The 17,238-nt window shown below is 47.1% G+C and overlaps 2 protein-coding genes across 3 annotated transcripts; one reads left to right on the forward strand and one right to left on the reverse strand.

Moving 5' to 3' along the window:
• The first annotated feature begins 60 nt into the window (after window positions 1–60).
• On the forward strand, window positions 61–12,626 carry PRPF4 (pre-mRNA splicing tri-snRNP complex factor PRPF4). Of its 2 annotated transcripts, none has more exons than XM_079962572.1 (14): window positions 61–194; window positions 1,361–1,538; window positions 3,054–3,240; window positions 3,343–3,430; window positions 3,642–3,721; window positions 3,943–4,036; window positions 4,487–4,581; window positions 5,061–5,119; window positions 6,019–6,142; window positions 8,219–8,308; window positions 9,448–9,570; window positions 10,998–11,105; window positions 11,511–11,629; window positions 12,030–12,626. In XM_079962572.1, exons 1-14 carry the CDS (start codon window positions 162–164, stop codon window positions 12,221–12,223), a joined length of 1,572 nt encoding a protein of 523 aa, XP_079818698.1. In that variant the 5' UTR covers window positions 61–161; the 3' UTR covers window positions 12,224–12,626. The 2 variants fall into 2 exon arrangements, with proteins under 2 accessions (XP_079818698.1, XP_079818699.1); XM_079962573.1 differs by having other exon boundaries at window positions 86–185.
• Window positions 12,627–13,334: 708 nt separating this feature from the next.
• Window positions 13,335–16,861, reverse strand: RNF183 (ring finger protein 183). The gene is made up of 2 exons (XM_079962591.1): window positions 15,545–16,861; window positions 13,335–14,945 (listed from the first exon to the last, which is right to left on the reverse strand). The coding sequence occupies exon 2, from the start codon at window positions 14,899–14,901 to the stop codon at window positions 14,311–14,313; it is 591 nt and encodes a 196-aa protein (XP_079818717.1). The 5' UTR covers window positions 14,902–14,945; window positions 15,545–16,861; the 3' UTR covers window positions 13,335–14,310.
• Between the last annotated feature and the right edge of the window lie 377 nt (window positions 16,862–17,238).

Below are 17,238 nucleotides of genomic sequence, written 5' to 3' on the forward strand. Positions count from 1 at the left end.
GAGCGACCCGCTCTCCAGGATGGAATGGAAAGGCATCATTGGCTGTGGCGCTCCTCGAGGGCGGGGGAAGCCGCTGTGCCGGAAGTGTTTGTGGGGAGCCCGTTGTGTGCGATTCCCCCACTACAGAGCCCCGGTCTGAGAGTAGGGGTTGGGAAAGCGCCATGGCTGCCTCGCGGATCGCCGTGGTGAATAAGGCAGGGAGCTTGAAACTGGGATATAATGTGGTTTCTTAGTTTAAAAAATGTGTATCTTTTCATAGCAATGATAAAATGAAAAATCTGTTTGAAATAGACGCCAGTGTCTACTTATTTACTGCAGTGACTAACGTAACCTCACGTCGGTAGTAAAAGTTTTTAAAGCGTAACGGATTGTATCCAACTAAAGCTCAATTCAAGGTTGGACTCATTTGAATTAATGAATATGACTCGCTTGCGGCTGTTAATTTCAGTGGTTCTACTCTTTCAGTGGAGCTGAGTTGGGTGCAACTCAACGCTTCGGCTTCTGCCACAAAAGGCAGAATGTTATGCTTTAAGATTTCTAATATTTCTGCTGCATTAAAATAACAAGGCATTCTTTGCCACCTTAAAGTCTAACAAACGTTGTTGTTGCAAAACCACCTATTAGAGTGGACTTGTAGTCCATGAAGATTATGGCAGAATATGTGTTTTTGTGTGTGTGTGTGTTAGGATTGTATCCAGTGCTATCTCTACACAGAGCAGACCCACTGAAATGAATAGACATAACCAGTTCAAGCCCCTTAGTTTTACTGGGCCCACTCAGAGCAAGATATGGGTACAGTCCTTTGCTTTTAAAGTAGCATGATACTCATGGACTAATATGACTGTTCCTGTGGAATATTTTATGTTAGTCACTGTAATAAATATATTACCAAACAGTATAATCCTTAACCATGTCAGCTCAGAAGAAAGTCCTATTCAGTTCAGTAGGGCTGACTCCCACAGAGGTGGGCTTAGGGTTTTAGCCTTAATGATTGACAGTATGCTGGGATTCAAAACAAAATTGTCTCATGTACTGTTTGATGGGGTGGGGGCTGTCAGATGTGGGCAGATGTCATGAGTCAGGAGTATAGGGGGAGGGGAGCTGGTTGCTGCCTTTTGGCCCTATTCCTTTTCAGCCTCCTTTTCTGCCTCACTCTGGACTGCTCTCTGCCCCAAGTCTCTTCCTGCTCACTAAAGCCTGTTGCCTCTTCTCCCTCTGACCATGCATCACTGTCCCCCTGGCTCTGAACCTTCTTCCCCAGTTCTCTACATCAAGCCAGCCTATGACAGCAGGTGGGGGAAAACACACATTTGCTCTCTTACTTCTCCATGTAGGCTACTGCTGTGTTTCCTTCTTGCAGGGTTCAAAAACAAAGGCTTCAGATGAAGGGGATGCTCCTCCAGCCAAGAAAGCCCCGATTTTCTATGGGAGCTTGGAGGAGAAAGAGCGAGAGCGTCTTCTCAAAGGGGAATCTGGGATGATGGGCAAAGATGCGGTCAAAGCAGCTATTGAGGCTGGCAACATCAATATCACCAGTGGTAAGAGATAGTAATGAGCTGACTGGGAGATGGAAGGAAAAGGATGGAGGGAAGAACTGCTAAGTGGGGCTGATAATTTGTTTAGAAAGCTTGTAAGCAGGTCGTTTTCAGCAAATGCTCTCAGAGCTCACAGTTCAATACTAAAATTACAATTAAATCAGGAAGTCCTTTAAAACAAATCACACTAAAACATTACACAGCATAATGGAGATTAAACGAGATGCTGACATAAAACCATGTGCTGCAGTAGAACATCTTAAAAGTCTGTGCAAGCAAAGAAGGCATTCACCTGGTGCTGACAGAATGCCACAACTAAGAAGCCTGTGTCATTGTCCACCATACTTCCAAGGGTGGTAGGACCTAGAATAGATATTAATGTTTGGGTGGGTTCATGCGGGAACAGGTAATCTGTCAACTAGCCTGGCCCCAACCCATCTGGGGCTTTGTAGGTCAAAATCTGCACTTTGGCTTGAGCTTGGCAATGAACTTTAATCCAGTGTATCTCTTTAGGACAGGCAAAATAGGTTCTACATGACCAGTCCCATTTATTTGCTTTAACTGTAGTTTCCAAGCAATCTTCAAAGACAGCCCCAAGTACAGTGCATTATAGTAATCAGTCCATGGATAAATGTGACCAGGCTATCTTTATACCAGGGATGCTATCTGTTATACATACAGTGGTACCTCTGGTTACAAACTTAACCTGTTCCGGAGGTCCGTTAGTAACCGGAAACCGCTCGTAACATGAGGCGCGCTTCCGCTAATGGCGCCTCCCGCTGCTGCTGCCGCACCAGCAGAGCGTGATTTCTGCTCGCATCCTGGGGCAAAGTTCGCAGCGAGGGGCACCTACTTCCGGGTTAGTGGAGTGCATAACCCAAAGAATTCGTAAGGGGGACGGTTCGCAACACAAGGTACCACTGTAGTTCTTTACAGGAGAAAGCAAGCAAGAGACAAATCCCTGCCCTGAGGTCTTTATAATCTAAGTCTAGATAGGTGTGGCAAGGAGCAAAACACTAGGTGAGAAGGAGTGTCACAGGTCGCAGCAGATCAATGTGGGTACACTCTGCTTAGGTTTCATTTCAGGGGAGGAAATGGTTGTTGGCTAGCTGCTGCCCACCTACGGGTCCTTTTTGTTCCCTCTGGATATAAAAATGTGTATTGCCAGTGGCCATAAGAGATTGTGCTCTCTTAACCGCCCCCCCTCCAAGCAATACCTTAATTACATTGTGCCTTTGTATGAATTTTGATTTTAAGCCATTTGGGGAGCCACTTTTGGCTTAAAAGAGGGGTGTAGATCAAAGTCTTAAGCCACAGGCCTCACTGATAACATAAGCTTTGACCTGGACACTCAAGGAGCACAGAGAGGTGACACAACATATGACACATATTGTTGCTCTTTGCTTGTGGCTTCATTGGAATGAAGCAAACTTACGAAATGAGGGTCAAGTGTTGAGGCTTTGTAGGGTCCTGTTGGGGTTGTATTTCCTATAACTTTTGGCTTTCTACTATGATCAGGAGAAGTTTTTGACTTGGAAGAGCACATCAGCGAGCGCCAGGCAGAGGTCCTGGCAGAGTTTGAGCGCCGGAAGCGGGCCAGGCAAATCAATGTTTCCACAGATGACTCTGAGGTCAAGGCCTGCTTACGAGCCCTCGGGGAGCCCATCACACTTTTTGGAGAGGGCCCTGCAGAAAGGAGGGAGAGGTGAGAGAGGATGAAATTGACTTGCTCTCACTTCCTTTTCCGGTTCATTGATGTGACTCATATAAACAAAGGCAATTTAATTTTTACTTTATTTCTCAACAGGCTACGTAATATTCTGTCTGTGGTTGGCACGGACGCATTGAAGAAGACCAAAAAAGATGATGAGAAGTCCAAGAAATCAAAAGAGGAGGTAATAAATTTTAAAGTGTGTTATGAGTGACAGCAGCTCTGGGGTTTCAAATGGGAGTCTTCACAAACCCTAGGACCTTTTGTATGCACAGCTCACACTTTCCCACTGGGCTCTGACCTTTCCCCTTTCCCCTTAGCTATAAATGTGTGCCCACTATACTAGCCAAGTCTCACAAGAGATTCCCACCCCTTTAATGTTTCCTTTGTCTTAGTATCAGCAAACCTGGTACCACGAAGGACCAAATACTTTGAAGACAGCCAGACTGTGGATCGCCAACTACTCTCTCCCTCGGTAAGGGGCTGGGATTGAGAAATGCTAATGCATACATTGATGAGGCCTTGTATATCTGTTGTCCCTAACTAGAGTGGTGGTGATGGTTGAGAAATGGGGGATTTCAAACCCACCCACCTTCTGCACATGACAGAAGAATTGTCACCATCACAACTTGCAGGCTTCTGCAAGGGTTGAATATGGGCAAGACCTGATTACATTAATTTTTGTCCCCTTCACAGGGCAATGAAGCGATTGGAGGAAGCCCGGCTGCTCAAGGAGGTCCCTGAGGCCACACGGACATCCCAGAAACAGGAGCTGCACAAATCTCTAAGGGTAAGTGGGACCCATCTCTGCTATGACTTAAAAGTTCTGGGCACTGGGCTGCTGCAGCTCAGAAGGCCCCCGAGATGCAGATGTTCAAATGAGCTTGAGGAAGGCTTCTGTGCCTCTGCTCCTCCTCAGCGTAGTTCAATGGTAAATGCTTTGAATGTGGATGATCCCAGGTTGACTCCCTGGCATCTCCATCTCCAAGGACATCTGGACAAGGAAAGATTTCTGCTGGTTGCTTGGAATTCAGCTGCCAGTTGAGAGCACGTAACATTGCACTAAATGGGCCCAACAATTCAGCTTAGTAGAAAACACTACTGGGGGTGAGGTGGGGGAGCAGCCTGGGCAGGAAACGTCATCTCTTTTCTTTACCATCTCAGGGCCATCTCATTTTAGTGAGCCCGTCAGTTCCTCTGGTGGCAAAATATTATCTTTTGTTTTTTGTTTTTCTTTCAGTCTTTGAATAATTTCTGCAGCCAAATTGGGGATGACCGCCCTATCTCCTATTGCAACTTCAGCCCCAACTCCAAGCTCCTGGCTACAGCTTGCTGGTAAACTTTATTCTGCTTTTCATTATTTCCCTCCCAATCCTGCTAAGTTCTCCTATAGTGCACAGGAGAGGCTGCCTGAGCCGTTGAGAGCAGTCATAGACTCATAAAATTGTAGCGCTGGAAGAGATCCCGAAAGTAATATTGTTCAAGGCCGGCAATTAGCAAGCTCTGGAAGGCTATTATGGGAGTATTTAGAAAGTGATAGTGCTGTGGGTGCATTTTATCATTTTGTTGAAGGTTGTTTTTAGACTTGCTATCTTCTGTTTTGTTTTTAGACTTGTTATCTTGCAACTGGCGTGTGTGTTGCTATTGAATTTTGCGTGGTGTTTATATGTTTTTGATTTTTTTTTTTACTCTTAGCTTCCTTGATTGGTTTTGTTTGGTTGGTTTTGTTTGTAAAACAGAAAGACAAGGGATTGAAAACATTTTAAGATAAAATAAAATGCCAGTCAGTTTTCCTTCTGCCTTTCCTCTTCCAGGAGCGGCCTCTGTAAGCTGTGGTCAGTGCCGGATTGTAATCTCATTCACACTTTGCGAGGTATCGTATCTGTTTCCCACCGCACCCATTGCCAAAGCAACCTTCTTTTCTCTTATCTTCCCTCAAATGACTGAAGCAATTATATGGCTGATTAGGAGCATAAGGCTACATGGGTGGGAGGCTATGAATTTTGAGAGTGGTGCTGTGCAAACCTCTTCTTCTTCTTCTTCTTTTCCACCTTGGGCTTGGGTGAGATGGCATTCCTTTCTCGAAGACAGCCTGGACTCTAATAATCAGTGTTGGGAGTCATATCCTGTAGGCCCACTGCTTAGCTGCTGACTAATTCAGGGCTTGGGAACGTCAGGCCTGTGAGCCACATGTGGCCCTCACAGCCTCTCTGGCCCTTGGGACTCTCTTCAACTGCACCAACCCTGCTTGGCACCCTCCTTTAGTGTTTTTACTTGGGTGGAATGTGTCCTTGAATTCTGATCAGGCCTGGAAGGAGACTAGAAATGGGAGTGTGAAGGCAGGTAACCTACTGTACAAAGGGGAAAGCTGCATTTGTTGCTCCATCTTCTTTTGCTTTTGGCCCCTCCCACTATTGGCATGCAGCCATCCTCCATTCAGGCCAGCCAGAGTCATTTTCAGAATTCAAGGATGCAATCCAGGCTGGCAGAAGACACTCAAGAAGGGCGTGAAGCAGGGACAGTGAAGTGTGTGGCCTGAGGGGAAAGAGTGAATTAGTGTGGCGAGAGTGCCAAGGGACCAAAGTGGAAGGCCTTGAGAGCCACGTTTGGCTTACAGGGCCAAGCTTCCCCACCCCTGCTTTAGCACAAAAACTAAATTTGGAGTGATGCCCAAAGAGTCTCTTCGGAGCAATAGGAAGAGGCCCAGACAGAGGAAGCAAGTTTTAAATTGGCTGGCTCTCAAACTGTCTGTCTGTCTTGTCTGTTCCCAAGGGCACAACACCAACGTTGGAGCCATTGTCTTTCACCCCAAGGCAACCATCTCCCTGGACAAGAAGGACGTTAACCTGGCTTCATGCGCAGCGGATGGCTCTGTCAAACTCTGGAGTCTTGAAAGGTACGCCTGGGCCCAGGAAAATCAGTTGCCTTCCCTTCCTTATTTTATTGGCTGCTGCGGGTGGTAGAGAAAAATATTAAAGCAGCCCAGAGAATGGCTTCCTGTTTAACTTCCTTCTGCAACAAACAAAAAGCTAACACAAGTGACTGAGGCAGGGGCATGACCACACCATACTTTTAAAGCACGTGGCTCCCCCCCCCCCAAAGAATCCTGGGAGCTGTAGTTTGTTACAAGTGCTGGGAATTATAGTCCTGTGTGGGTGAACTATAGTTCCCAGAGTTATTTTGCCATGGGTGCTTTTTGGGGCCTGATCCAGCAGTGCTCCTCTCTCCTTATAATAAGGCTTCTTTTCTGTGTTACTGTTTCTAAAGCTTTATAGAGACACGAGTTTGCTTGGCTTATTGGTTGTGCCCCCAGCCCAAACTGTGTGGTGGTGCAGTGGTTTCCCACTTCTCCCCCATGTCATACTTGTCTTACATTTTACACCTCTTGTCTTGCTATGTCCCCTGTTAGTAGCACCCAGACAAGCTGGGTTTGTTCCAACAGTCAAGGCACTGTGACTCTTGGGGAAGGCCGTTGATTTTGTCAGTGCCTTATCCAAGGAAACAGAGAGAGAGAGAGCAGATTCTTTAATTGGGCCTCAGGGAAGAGGTTTATTTCTGCCAGATACTGTTGCTGTGGGCAGAAGCATCAGTGGCGGTAAATTCACACTCCTTCTGTCAGTCTTGGGTGCCTGTGAGGTCATAGAATCATATAATTGTCAAGTTGGAGGGGACCACGAGGGTCATTGAATCCAACCCCCTGCAGTGCAGGAATCTTTTGCTCAAACTCATATTTAGTGATAGATTTTTCCCACCTGTTGAACTCGAGACCCTCTTTTGCAACAGTGAGGGACCTGTGGCCCATGGGCCTGGCAGGGAACCTGATATGGCCCATAGGGCCATTTTTGCCAAGCCGCAACTGCCCCACCCCTGACATCTTGTATAATATGGGGCAGGTAAAGACACGGCCACAAAAGGGACAAGTTTTAAAATGTGTTGTTCTGGGACCACTCTGTGGCTTGTTATATTGATGTCAAATTCAAACCCCACTGGGTTAGGCTTCCTTCTGGAGTTCCCTGAGTTCCTTCACCTTTTATTTAAGAAAGTCAGGGTTGCGTGTTCAGGACTGGATCATTCCAGCAGCGAGGGGGCTCAATCAAACTGAAGATAGCAGCTACAGTAAGTGGAGCTGGTCTAGCAACTCTGATACTTGAGGAAGTATTAAGATTCCCCCCTGCCAATGAGGTCACTGTTTCACTATCCGGTCGCTTTCTTTTGGAACACAGGATTGTAGACCCATTGAAATGCATGGAGATGGTTAACCTAGGTTCAGTAATTTCACTGGGTCTGCTCTGAAATGAACTTAATTGAATACAACCCCATAGGAAGCTGCTTTATAGCAAGCCAGACTAATTGCCTCTCAAGACCACTGTTGTCTGCTCTGACAGGCAGTGGCTCTCCACAGTTTCAGGTGGGAGGATTTCCCAGCTGTACTTTGAGACCCCAGGGATTGAATCTGGGATTCTTTTGCCTGCAGAGTTTGTCTAGCACTGAGCCACAACTGCTCTGCTTGAGCAGTCAGGGTTTTCCCTTCTGTTTTGACCGCCCTTTGATCCCCCTGGTTGAATTTCAGTGTATATCATTTTAACGGTTTTCCAAATCCAATATTCTTATAAAATTAACTTAATCACTTAGCATCTTTCTTTCTTCCCAGTTCGGCATTAAACATATTGATTCATCACATTACATATTTAAATCCTAAGCCTATCTGATATTTGCAAGTTTTTCCAATTAAGTTAACATATTTAACTAAATAGTATTTAAATTTTGTCCATTCCTCCTGGTATTCCTCCTCCTTCTGGTCACGGACTCTTCCAGTCAGGTCTGCTAGCTCCGAAAAGTCCATCATCTTCATCTGCCAATCTTCCACTGTTGGTACTTCTTGTGTTTTCCAAACTGCCTCTTTATTTTAGTCTCACTTATGGGACAGCCAGCACCATCAAGAATTTGCCATGAGATGTTGTGTTTCTTTCAGTGATGAACCAGTGGCTGACATCGAGGGACACACAGTGAGAGTAGCCCGGGTGGCATGGCATCCCTCTGGCAGGTTTCTGGGCACCACCTGGTAAGTCAGAGGAAGGGGTGCAGCCCAAAGGGCCACACGTGGCACCTGGTCTAATTTCTTGTGGGTAGCAAGGAGAAGTAGAGACATCACCTTGCCAACTTCTTGAGAAGTAGAGACATCACCTTGCCAACAAAGGTCCGTATAGTTAAAGCTATGGTTTTCCCAGTAGTGATGTATGGAAGTGAGAGCTGGACCATAAAGAAGGCTGATCGCCGAAAAATTGATGCTTTTGAATTATGGTGCTGGAGGAGACTCTTGAGAGTCCCATGGACTGCAAGAAGATCAAACCTCTCCATTCTGAAGGAAATCAGCCCTGAGTGCTCACTGGAAGGACAGATCCTGAAGCTGAGGCTCCAGTACTTTGGCCACCTCATGAGAAGAGAAGACTCCCTGGAGAAGACCCTGATGTTGGGAAAGATGGAGGGCACAAGGAGAAGGGGGCGACAGAGGACGAGATGGTTGGATAGTGTTTTCGAGGTTACCAGCATGAGTCTGACCAAGCTGCGGGGGGCAGTGGAGGACAGGAGTGCCTGGCGTTCTCTGGTCCATGGGGTCACGAAGAGTCGGACACGACTAAACGACTAAACAACAACAAGCAAGGAGGAGAATAAATAGGGAAATGATGTGATGGAGAGGGAGGAAGAGCAGAGAACGGCAGAAAGGAAGAAAAGGGAGTGCCTTCCATTGTTAGTAGTCTCGCCACCACTGGCAATGCCACCGCCATTGGTTACCTTCGAAAGAATTCTGCCTTTGATAGAAAAACAGTTGTTATCATCCCCTTGTGATACGTTACTTCTTTCTACTCAGCCCATCACTCATTACACAAGATGGAAAGTGAGAGGTCAGAATGGGAGGGAGCTGCAGTTGAAGATCCCAATACTTCCTCAGTGAGATTGGCAACTGAGCAGGGAATTGAATTATGTGTCCTAAATGCTACACATATCCCTGTATCAGTTGGCTGATCGTCTAAGTTTGTGGGGGCCAGGGGCAGATTAGATTAATTCCATGGTCTCAGCTTGGAGTGGAGATAGGATAGACAATCCAGCCACCTGCTTGAACTTCAGGGAGGGGACCTGTTGGGGCCTTGTGAGATATTCACGTGGGTCTTTGTCTCTTCTCCACCTCCCCACCCCCTGCAGCTATGACCACTCTTGGCGCCTGTGGGACCTGGAGGCTCAGGAGGAGATCTTGCACCAGGAGGGGCACAGCAAAGGAGTTTACGACATCGCCTTCCATATTGACGGCTCCCTTTCTGCCACTGGGTAAATCTACATGCAAGTGCAAGTCCTAACCCTCCTTGGGGGTGTCACTGAACGAGTATCAACCAGTCAGTAATGTTGCTCATTCTTGCTAGTTCTAAAATGCCAGAAAAGAGAGAGAACTGGTTGGGATTCTACCTTCAGAAGATTCCACTCAAGTCTTCACTCCTGCAGCTAAAAAGTCACAGGGTGGAAATTCTAATGAGGGAGGGGCCATAGCTTCAATAAGAGTGTCTGCTCTGCGTAGAGAAAGTCACAGCTTCAATCCCCAATAGTTATCTCCCTGTCTATAATCCTGGAGAGCAGCTGCCAGTCAGTGTAGACACTACTGAATTAGATGGACCAATGTTTTGACTCATTTCAAGGAAACTTCCTTTGTTCCTAATAGCTTGACTGTATTCCTGAGTTTATACTCCTCATTAAAATAAAAGTTTCAACTGTTTAGGGTAATATTAACATTTGCCCCATCATTGTTCCAAATCTGCAAATTCTGATCTGGGCAGCTCTTGCTTTAGCTTGTTTGTAATTGAGTCGATCGTTCATTGCCATATAACTATACTTTGGAACTCCCTGCCTATTGACATTAAGCAAGCTACAGTGGTACCTCGGGTTAAGTACTTAATTCGTTCCGGAGGTCCGTTCTTAACCTGAAACTGTTCTTAACCTGAAGCACCACTTTAGCTAATGGGGCCTCCCGCTGCCGCTGCGCCGCCGCCGCACAATTTCTGTTCTCATCCTGAAGCAAAGTTCTTAACCTGAGGTACTATTTCTGGGTTAGCGGAGTCTGTAACCTGAAGCGTATGTAACCTGAAGCATATGTAACCTGAGGTACCACTGTTTATAGTTCTAGGCACCTGCTGGATCCTTTTTTTTTTTTTTTTGACAAGCCTACCCAGGTGCATAATTTAGTTACTTTGTTTTTAAAGTTCTACTTATTTTTATGCGTGTTTATAATGCCAATGGCTTTTATGTATATTTTTTCTTTTTAATTGTTTTGCAGATTTTAGCTATGTTTCACCTACAGTTTTCGTACTCCTCTTAGATAACTTTTTGATTTAAGTGCATTATAAATATTCTAAATCTATACAAACAAAGTGTGCTAATTAGACTTTGCTACATGTGATTTGCCAGGTAGGTCAGATCTGGGTTCTGCTTGTAGAACCTTGGATCTGCAGACAGGAGGTGATAGTAACATGGGAGGCAATCCGAGCTGCATTGCAGAAAGGCTTTGCTCCAGTTTAACAACTCTGGTTCACAGAAGCTCCTTTGGCTCCTGTTTAGTGATGTTAAGAGGCATCCAGCCTAGGTGACAACTAAAGAGGAAAGAAGATCCGAAGATGGCTTTAAGTGAAGCCACTTATTCAAAGTGGAAGCACGGGAAGGGGTTTGTGTGAGAAAAATATTGTTTGACATTTTCCTCTTCCTTTCAGTGGCCTTGATGCATTTGGCCGCGTGTGGGATCTGCGCACGGGGCGTTGTATCATGTTTTTGGAGGGTCATCTCAAGGAGATCTATGGGATCAACTTTTCCCCTAACGGGTAAGAACCAATTTGCCATCCCCTCTTGGGGTGCAGGTCTTAATATTGACACACAGACAACTAACTTCTGCTCAGAGTACATTAATTGAAATTAATGGAACTAATTTAGTCTGCATGCACACTATACATTCAAAGCACATTTCTCACCCCAAATCATCCTGGGAACTTTAGTTTTCCCCTCACAGAGCTTATAATTCCCTATACCCTTAGTAAACTACAGTTCCCAGGATTCTTTGGCAAAAGCCATGTGCTTTAAATGTATGATGGGTGCATAGCCTTCCCCCCTCCCTCAATATATTTTATTAAAGCTTTTTCATAATCATGTAGGATTATGAATAGGGCTGAAGCTGGGAACAACCCCCTTGCACGCAAACCCAAATTCCTCCTCTCCCGTATTTCTCATAGGTACCACATTGCCACTGGCAGCGGTGACAACACCTGTAAAGTGTGGGATCTCCGCCAGAGAAAGTGCATCTACACCATCCCTGCTCATCAGAACCTGGTGACCGGAGTGAAGTTTGAACGTAAGTCTCTGCAGCTGCTATGGCCTTTCCCCAGAAACTGAGGATATATAATGGGCTGAAAAGTACCTTTTCTATGGTTTCCAAGACATGGATATATACCGCTCCCCATCCTCCCCAAATACCCTGGCTCTTTGGAATAACCTGTATGCTCTGTCACTCGCCCTCCCTCTTCCTGCATCCCCCCTGTTCCCTGCTTATGGTTGGCTTCTGGGTAAGGTTTTGGGGAAACTGGTAGCACTCTGGAAGTAGTTGGACTCCCAACTCCATCAGCCCCAGCCAGCATAGCTAATGGTCATGGACGATGGGAGTTGTAGTTCCTCACCCCTGCTGTAAGTGGTGAATATTGCCTCCTTAGTCCTCCTCCTCACTTCCTGTTATTTTTCTCTTTCCCGCCACCCAGCAAATCATGGCAACTTCCTGCTTACTGGAGCTTACGACAACACAGCCAAGGTCTGGACGCACCCAGGCTCATCCCCGCTGAAAACCTTGGCAGGACACGAGGGCAAAGTCATGGGCTTGGACATCTCCCTGGACGGACAGCTGATCGCCACATGCTCTTATGACAGGACTTTCAAGCTTTGGATGGCAGAGTAGGGGGAAGGAGCATTTCTGCCGGATCCACAGCCAAGGAAGGCAGCCTGCTGTGACTCCCTGGGCCTCCGCCACAGATCAGGGCATGGCTTGATGCGCTTCTGGGATACTGCCTCCTCCTCACACCTGCACACCCTCTGGTCAGGCCACGCTGAGTTTGAGAACGCCTTTCCTATTGCATTTTGCTGTAGTTGTGTACTCTCCCCTCCCTTCCCTGTGGAACAGGCTTGCATTGATCTAACACCACCAACCTTTAGGAATACCCATGGTGCTAACAGAGCTGGTAGGGTGGGTTGTTCTGGTTGTTATTTGGGAGTGGGGTCACAGCTTCTTCTCACTTGGACAGACTTTTCTTGAAAAACGACACCCTAACATTAAAGCAGAGTGGCTGCTTGAAAATGGTGAAGCCTGTGTGGGTTGTGTTTTTGACACATTGTTTCTTGAGCCAAACAGCCTCTGGTGATGGGGTGCCTCCCCTGCCCCACCCCTCAGTGCTCTGCTTTCCTATTATCACTCCTGCATTCATGGACTCATCAAGTTGGTAGGGACCTTAAAGATCATTAGCCCGGGAATGGTGAAACCACAGGCCCCCTAAGCCAGATGTGGCCCTCCAGGCTTCCCTGCCTGGCCCTCAGGACTCTCCCCCGGCCACAACCCCCCGCAAACCATGTTTCACATCCTCCCTGAGAATTTTTGCCTAGCAGGAATGTGTCCTTTCACTCTGATAATACTTCTTGCTTGCCTAGATGGAGGAGATGGAAGGGCGTTTGTGTATATGGAAACTGGCCTGCTGCACAGAGGTAACATTTACATTAGCTGCCCCACTCACTTTTGCCTCACCCCACCTACCACCGGCATGTGGTGCTCAGAAGGTTGCCCAGAACAGAATGAGGTAATTAGGTTGGGGAAAAAGATCTTCCACCCCTGAATTGTCATTTCCTTGTAGGGAAAGGCTCTGCAGCCACCCCACTAATGTTCATTTTGTGTGTCCCTTTCCCAAACCACCCTGTCTTTGCTAAACCTACCTCCTTGCAAGATCCAAAAGATTGCTTTGATCCTATTATCAACCCCCACTCTTACAAGCTGATGCAATTTGAAACAAAACACTGCAGCGTAGATACAAAACTTTTTATGTCACTGCCGTTTGGCCCTCTAACCATTAGTGCATACACCAGGAGTAAAAAAACGTTGAGCATCTGCCTTCATTTTCATACCTGCATGACTTGAGTACACAGCGGACCATCTCCAACCCTGGACAGAGAACAGTTAAGATCTGCAGCCTTGGTGGTTCCGCATTCAGCAGTGCAGTCAGTGTTCTCTGGATGTTGGGAACTCTTCATTGGCTGCAGCAGAGGCATTTGGCACAGGGGAAGAGTCTGGTTTGGAGGGTCGGCATAGCTCAGTGGTAGAGTCTTCCAGGTTCAACCCCCAGAATCTCCAGGTAGCAATAAGAGAGACCACTGCCTGAAACCCTGGAGAGCTGCCACTCAGTGTAGACAGTATGGAGCTAGATGGACCAATGGCCTGACTAATGTCCCTTTGCTCCAAGTATGGGGAAGCTTGGGCCCTCCAGACGTGGTTGCGTTACAGCTCCCATCATGACCAGAGATGATGGGAATTGTAGTTCAGCAACACCTGGAATGAGAAAAGCTCTCCTCTCCACACCTGCTATGTTCCCATTATCCATTTTCACCCTCTTACCCACTTTAGCCAACTTAGGAAGCAGTGAGATTGTTCGTTGAAATGCTCCCACTGCCCTGCCATGTCCTCATCCCCATCCCTATTTTAAAGCTCACAAGTAACCCTCAAGGTCAAATCCTGGGATCCAGTGGCAGTCCAAACCACTTTGCTGTCTGGGGCGAAGGACAATTGGCAGCCTCTCTCTTGTTTGATAGGCAGAATCTGACAGAGCTTTGAGTCTTAAATCATAACTCTGGGCAATGTCTTCCAGCACACTTGAGCTGACTTAGAGAACTCAAGGCAGATTGTGTAGCACACACAAGCTAGTCCTCCCAACACTTTGCTGCTGCTTGCCAACCACCTCTACCCTGCTCCCAGCATCTTCCGCCTGAGGAGGCTGCTGGTCCCTGTCACCCCCACCCCCAAAAGAACTGCCTGGTCCAAAAGATAGAGAAGATGAGTAGTAAAGTCACACTTAAGATGACAGCCATCAGGTAGGTGAAAATCCGGAGCTGGGGGTTGCAGGCACACGCCCACATTGGGGAGCGATGGTGGTTGGGCAGGGTTGTGGCGGCAGTGGTAGTGCTGGCCGGGCGGCTTTGCTCACGGTAGCTGCCAATGCTGGGATCTGTCACTGGGCCCAGGTCCAAGGTGTAGACCCTGGGCTGGCGGAGGAAGTACCTGCTCTTGCGCTGCTCCTTCAAGCACAGCTGCCGGCCCTCCAGGATGATGTGGTTGGGCTCCAGGCGCAGCAGGCGCAGGATGGCCTCGTTGGTGGGCAGCTCAGTGACGGGCTGGTCAGAGGGGAGGACAGTAGGGTGGCGGCAGAGTGGGCACTGCAAGCGGTTCTGGGCCAGGGACACCAAGCTGAGATGAGCCAGGCACTCAATGCAGAAGGAATGTTGGCACTGAAGGACCTTGGGGGTGCGGAAAGTGTTGTCGTAAGGGTTCCAGCAGATGGGGCATTCGGCCTCCAGCCCCTGGACCTCCTTCTCAGCCATGGGGAGATCCGTCAGCAACACAGCCTTCTTTGCTACCTAGGAGACTAAAAAACAAGGGCAGGTGGAAGCTCAGTGACAGTAATCATACAGCAGCATCAATGCAGTGGAACCTTTGGCCCACAAGATGCAACGATTGGCTTGCCATAGGGCTGTGCTTGCTGAGGCTGATGGGAGTTGTAGTTCTTCAGCATTGGTGGGGGTGGGGGGGACAAAGGTCCCCAACATCTGGTTTTTACAGCATCAGCAAATGCAAAGAGAGAGGTCCTCCACCCAAGGGAGTTTGCAGTATGAAGTTTAAGAGTGGAAGCGAGCCCTTCTCTTGCAAAGCAATTGATAAGGCAAGGATGGGAAGATAAACATCCACATCAGAGCAGCCTGCTGGATCAGGCCAATGGCAATCTAGACCAACATCCTCTTCTCACAGCAGCCAACCAGAAATACATGGGAAACCTTGCGCACAGAGCATAGGTGTCATGGCTAGTAGCCATTGATTGCCTTATCAGAGGAAGCACATAGAGGCTTGTGCTGTAGTGGTAGAGCCCCTGCCAGTCGAAGGATCAATGCTCTGACTCTATAGCATAAAGGCAGCTGCCTGTGTCCTACACCCACCCACCCCTGCAAAAAAACAATACCCAAAACCTACCTTGCCTTGAAAAGCAGGAGATGTGGACAGTGTGGCCTCATCCTAACTCAATTCCATCCAGGAACAATGTTGCTTTTCACACCTGCCAGAAGTCTGATGCATTCTCCTTCTGCTTCCTTATTCTTTCTTAAGATTGGCGAGCAAGTGTGGGTTTGCAGCGGGATCTGAACTGGTCCGAAATGAAGAGAGAGAGAGCCTAGGCAGGAAGATGCTTCCTTTGCTGGTGCTGCTAAACCAAAGGTGCTCGCTCTCCTCCTCCCATTCTCAGGGGACTTTGTCCCTTAGGCAGAGCTTGGCATTCTCCTCTGTCAGGTTGGTAAGCAGCTGTTGTTTACTACCAGGGCCTGGCAGCCAAGGTGAGAGAACTGGTGGAAGGCCGGCAGGGAAAGCCTCCTGGAAGCCCCAAGCTGACCTATTTTTCAGCACTGCTGCCATTGATTTGAGGTACCTTGGTTTAGGAGCATGGGAGAACAATAAGGCACGCTCCAAGAGACACAGCAGCATTTGCCCTAAAAGCCCAGCACAATTCTCAAAAGCAGTAGGACATTTTTTCTCTCAACACCTTCCACTCTCTCCTTCTAGTACTGAATTGTAGCTTCGAAACCCTGGTGGGAGGGCAAAAACTTTCCCCCTTATACATTGCAATGGACCATGTCCATTGATGGTGGAAACAGGTATAAATGTATTATTTAACATCATTAATATACTGCTTGATTGTGCTAAAACCTCTAAACAATACTCCCCCCCCATTTTTTTAAAAGTTAAAAACAAAAGCATTTGAAGATAATTGAAACTAATAGTCAAGAGATTAAAACATGTTAACATCGACATGCCCATATCAGCTTTCCAACAGAAAAATGTTTTTAGGAGGCACCAAAAAGAATACCACAAAGGTTTCCCACTTGATTTCAATTGGCAAGGAGTTCCAAAGTTTATGTGCTGCCACAGTAAAAGTTTGACTTTTTGCAAGTGTGGAACAAGTATTCTGTGGAACCAGTAACAGGGCGCAAGTGGGCACATATGAGATAAGGTGATCCCACAATAATAATAAAAATATCCTGCATTTGTAAATGATATTATTGTTTCTTTACTTTTGTGTGTGCAGAGCCCCCCCCCAAGCAATGAAGAGAATATTAATATGAAAGAAAACACACAATAAAATACAATGAATCAATCAAAGCAATATAAAATGGTGAAGGGGCATGGCTTGCCAAGAAGCCTAATGGCGGCCTGATCCAGCATCTCCTATATGTAAGGGGCTAATTTATAGTTGAACGACTGCTAAGTAAAAGCATAAAAGGTAAAGGGACCCCTGACCATTAGGTCCAGTTGCATATAGCTTCCAGGTCGTGTGGCCAACATGACTAAGCCGCTTCTGGTGAACCAGAGCAGCTCTCGAAAACGCTGTTTACCTTCCCGCTGGAGCGGTACCTATTTATCTACAGTGGTACCTCGGGTTAAGTACTTAATTCGTTCCAGAGGTCTGTTCTTAACCTGAAGCACCATTTTAGCTAATGGGGCCTCCTGCTGCTGCCGCACCGCCAGAGCCTGATTTCTGTTCTTATCCTGAAGCAAAGTTTTTAACCTGAAGCACTATTTCTGGGCTAATGGAGTGTGTAACCTGAAGCGTATGTAACCTGAAGCGTATGTAACCCGAGGTACCACTATACTTGCACTTTGATGTGCTTTCAAAT

This window comes from Podarcis cretensis (genome assembly GCF_951804945.1).
Source record: "Podarcis cretensis genome assembly, chromosome: Z".
Classification (NCBI taxonomy): Eukaryota; Metazoa; Chordata; class Lepidosauria; order Squamata; family Lacertidae; genus Podarcis; species Podarcis cretensis.

Bases quoted from the DNA above. Each gene is read 5' to 3' on its own strand.
- RNF183 (XM_079962591.1), bottom strand. From the start codon at position 14,901: ATGGCTGAGAAGGAGGTCCAGGGGCTGGAGGCCGAATGCCCCATCTGC.
- PRPF4 (XM_079962572.1), top strand. From the start codon at position 162: ATGGCTGCCTCGCGGATCGCCGTGGTGAATAAG. The intron at 3,241-3,342 runs GTGAGAGAGGAT...ATTTCTCAACAG, and splicing joins CCTGCAGAAAGGAGGGAGAG to GCTACGTAATATTCTGTCTG. The intron at 5,120-6,018 runs GTATCGTATCTG...TCTGTTCCCAAG, and splicing joins TCTCATTCACACTTTGCGAG to GGCACAACACCAACGTTGGA.